This window comes from Limulus polyphemus, unplaced genomic scaffold (assembly GCF_000517525.1).
Source record: "Limulus polyphemus unplaced genomic scaffold, Limulus_polyphemus-2.1.2 Scaffold6221, whole genome shotgun sequence".
Lineage (NCBI taxonomy): Eukaryota > Metazoa > Arthropoda > Merostomata > Xiphosura > Limulidae > Limulus > Limulus polyphemus.
Genome location: NW_013671831.1, coordinates 13,965 through 17,856, shown reverse-complemented (window position 1 = coordinate 17,856; position 3,892 = coordinate 13,965). Strand labels below are relative to the sequence as shown.

General features: G+C 33.5%; 1 protein-coding gene across 1 annotated transcript in view; it reads left to right on the top strand.

The window, feature by feature from the left end:
• The window catches only part of LOC106473494 (serine/threonine-protein phosphatase 4 regulatory subunit 4-like), a 39,348-nt gene extending 36,174 nt beyond the window's left edge, over positions 1–3,174 (top strand). The window contains exon 25 of the mRNA XM_022401919.1: positions 1,769–3,174. Coding sequence (XP_022257627.1) covers positions 1,769–1,796 — 28 coding nt within the window. The 3' untranslated portion in view covers positions 1,797–3,174. The remainder of the gene's footprint in view (positions 1–1,768) is intronic.
• The last annotated feature ends 718 nt before the right edge of the window (positions 3,175–3,892 follow it).

Here is a 3,892-nt window from a genome sequence, read left to right as displayed (position 1 = left end):
GCACTAAATAATTTTTATCTAATTAAATAATGCACCAAAGAATATAAAATAATAACATTCAAAAAGCGGGCAATTCCCCTATCACAATTTTTCTGCCTTTTTAACTGTGCATCAAAACCTTTTACAAATTCATCCAAGCTAGTCATTATCTTTCCCATGGGAATGAAGCTTGTAATAACTGAGAAATTAAGAATTCTTTGTTAAGAGTAAACAAGATAATATAATACGTCATTTGATAGAGGAAAACTTTGGCTTCCTATTGGTTGGGCTTGGCATGGCTAGGTGGTTAGGGCACTTGATTTGCAATCTTAGGGTTGTGGGTTTGAATCCCCATCATACCAAACATGATTGCCCTTTCAGCCATGGGGGTGTTATAATGTGATGATCAATCACTGTTTGTTGGTAAAAGAGTAGCCCAAGAGTTGGTGGTGTGTGGTGATGACTAGCTGCCCTTTCTCTAGTCTTACACTGCTAAATTAGGGATGGCTAGTGCAGATAGCCTTTGTGTAGCTTTGCACGAAATTCAAAAACAAACAAACCCTATTAGTTATACATAATATAGTATTAAGCATGAAAGAGATATATTAACAAATCCTGAAAGAGTGGATGTGATAGCTGATGTGGCAAGAGGTGTATGATTTTATATTTGATGGTTTTGTAACCAAACAAGATTTAAGGCTATAAAAAAAAATATGGTTTTTCTGAGCAATTACGATTTTATAGTGAAGAATTTACGTTAAATTTCGTAGTTATTGGAGGGGTGGTGGATAAAATAGAGAAAAGGGGATGCCTAGAGTTGTCATGTTTCTCACACTAGGGGAAATTTCAGATTTTTTAATTATTGCTTTATAAAATTAGGAACTTAACTTGTATACTATTAAAATCTGGATTATTAGCTACAATTTTATGCTATGCTAATTGGTATAACATAAACAAAATGTATTTTAATTAACTTTTGAGAATAACTTGCTAAAAGACAGTGACATGCATAGTTAGACCCACCCATTTGAAAGGGTTAATGAAGTCTGAGAAATGAGTGATTTGTGATGGTTTAGTTAATACTTTTATTAGCTGCTTTAGAATGTTCCTCACTTTCACCTAAAATATTGTAGTGTGTATCACACCTTCTTGTTAAATATTGTTACCTCTGTCTTGCCTTTATATTAACTATTGTAATGTATCACATTTCTGATAACTATTCTAACATTTACACATCCCTCTTGATATCTGTTGTAACATGCATCTCATCTGTGTGCTAACTGTTGTTCTCCTTACCTGTCCACTTTGTTTGCTACTCTTGTTTGTGCCTCTCTCCTTTATGAAAATTAGCGGTTCCTCTCCTTTAAGACAATAAGCATAAGTGGTTCTTCTCCTTTATGAAAATTAGCGTAAGTGGTTCCTCTCCTTTAAGTCAATAAGCGTGAGTGGTTCCTCTCCTTTAAGACAATAAGCGTGAGTGGTTCCTCTCCTTTAAGACAATAAGCGTGAGTGGTTCCTCTCCCTTAAGACACTAAGCGTGAGTGGTTCCTCTCCCTTAAGACACTAAGCGTGAGTGGTTCCTCTCCCTTAAGACACTAAGCGTGAGTGGTTCCTCTCCCTTAAGACACTAAGCGTGAGTGGTTCCTCTCCCTTAAGACACTAAGCGTGAGTGGTTCCTCTCCCTTAAGACACTAAGCGCGAGTGGTTCCTCTCCCTTAAGACACTAAGCGCGAGTGGTTCCTCTCCTTTATGTTATATGGTGTTTAATGTTTAAATCAACATTTTCCAGGCGCAAGTCCTTCACTGGGTGCTCCTGATGACTTCAGTCTGTAGAAACATCATGTACAAAGCAGAATGTAAGCTTTACTAGTGGTGATGATTTGTGTAAATGGATATAAAGTTGTACTAAGTTAAGTTCTGTGTGTAATCATGCATGATGGTACCCTCCGTATTGGGAACAAGTACAAAATGGACAGATGTAGAAGTTGTGGCACCATTAGTATATTGTAAGTATTTGTTGTAAGGATCTCGGTACAATCCAGTATTTCCATTTCACGTAATATATTGATCTTCTCGCATCCTACATGTTGTGTTGTAAACTTATTTTCAAGTCACGTAAGGATGTGATGTACATCTTGTTGTTTTTGTTACAAATTCAAAATGTAAATATAATGATAGTTTAGTACCTGCAGGTTTTCTTATTAACTCATTGACTGCTGATTTGCCGTTTAGGGTATGGTCTGCCTCTGGCAGTTGAATGCTAGTGTGCCATATACGGAGTCTGGCTTGCAAAAATTCCGTACGTGTTTAGAGCAGCTGCATTCAATGGGTTAATTATACTCATGAGTTCATTCTGATTTTATCCATCCCATTCATTTTATTTATTTAGTGTACAAATATTGAAACCAGTCTTTTAAAATATACAAAATATAATGAATTATTTGTTATAAGATTTTTACATCTACTAAGTAACTGTAGTAAACTGATTGTAGTATCCTAAAACTAGCTGAATAGATCTAATCATTCCGTAGATCAACGTGCTACAAGTAGTATCAACTTTATAAGATAGAACTTGAAATCTTCTCAGAATATAACTCTTGTTTTCATTCATTGTTCATATTATGAATAATTGTACGTCTATATCTTAAAGTCTATTCCTGTATAGTATAAGGTATACTAGAATATTAATGTGGGTGGTTAATCAATGGTAAACATTTAATGGGAGGGTGTAACTTGGATATTGGTGTAAAACTTTGTTAATGAGTTTATTAGAAGTGTTGTTTGGTTACGAGTATGTGATGAAGTTGTTTAAAATATTTTTTATGGGTTTACAAGAACGACTGATTAGTTTGGTCATCAGCGTAGGTAGAATTCATGCTGGTAAGTCTACAGGAGGGGTTGTCTTGGTTACCAGCATAAGTGTTGTAATGCAGTAGATTGTGAATAAGTTTAAAAAGGTTGTAGTCTCATAGTATTGGATATTGTATCAAGATTTCATTAACCCTGACTAAAGGTAAATATGTGAATATCTGTTTTAGATTAAAATTTATATTTCCTTTAGGAAGTCAATTTACTGTGTTAAGAGATTGGAAAGAGGTTTAAAGTATTTTTATATTCTTTGAAACCATCCATGTTACCTGTATCTCTTGTTGAAAACTCGTTGATTATCAAACTTAATGCTGAATATCTATAAAATCACTTAAAGACTGCAAGAAAAATGGAAACATCTTTAATAAACTATAAAACTTAATGTTATGACAGCATATAACAAATATTTGAAAGAAACATCTAATTATTCGTTAACTAATTATTAAGCAGTCATTTAATATGGTCAACATGTATATTTTATTCAGTGTTAAACGATATTGGGTGAAAAATCCCATTTTATGCAAATTTTCTGTAATCTTGTAGAACTGTTAGGACTTGGAAAAATCTGGGAGTTGGTGTGACCTGGGATTTTTCATTTTATGTTGTCAGAAGCAACTTCAAAACCTCTGCATCATTGGTCACTGATGTTGATAAAAATGTAATGCATATCTTAAGTATTTCTTTAATTGCTTCAACGGACTTTCATAGTTTACCTATCACATTCACTTCAATGTTTGTTTTACATCTCACCATAAGACAAAAGTATGAATATGATCAAATAGCATTTCACTAATCTTGTGCGGTGAAGTAAAATGTTTCAATAAACTTGTGTGAGGAGAGAGAGATTTTGAGAAGAAGAAAGATGAATATCTTGTACAAAAGTTTAGTTGTATAATAAGAAATAACATCATTGTAGTTTGTATCCAGTAAATTTTGGGGTTAATACACCTAAAAATTAATTTCTTATTTGTAAACCTAAAATCTAATGTCTTATTCAGTACATCACATTTTTCTAGAAGTACAAGAATGATAGTAAACTTAAAGA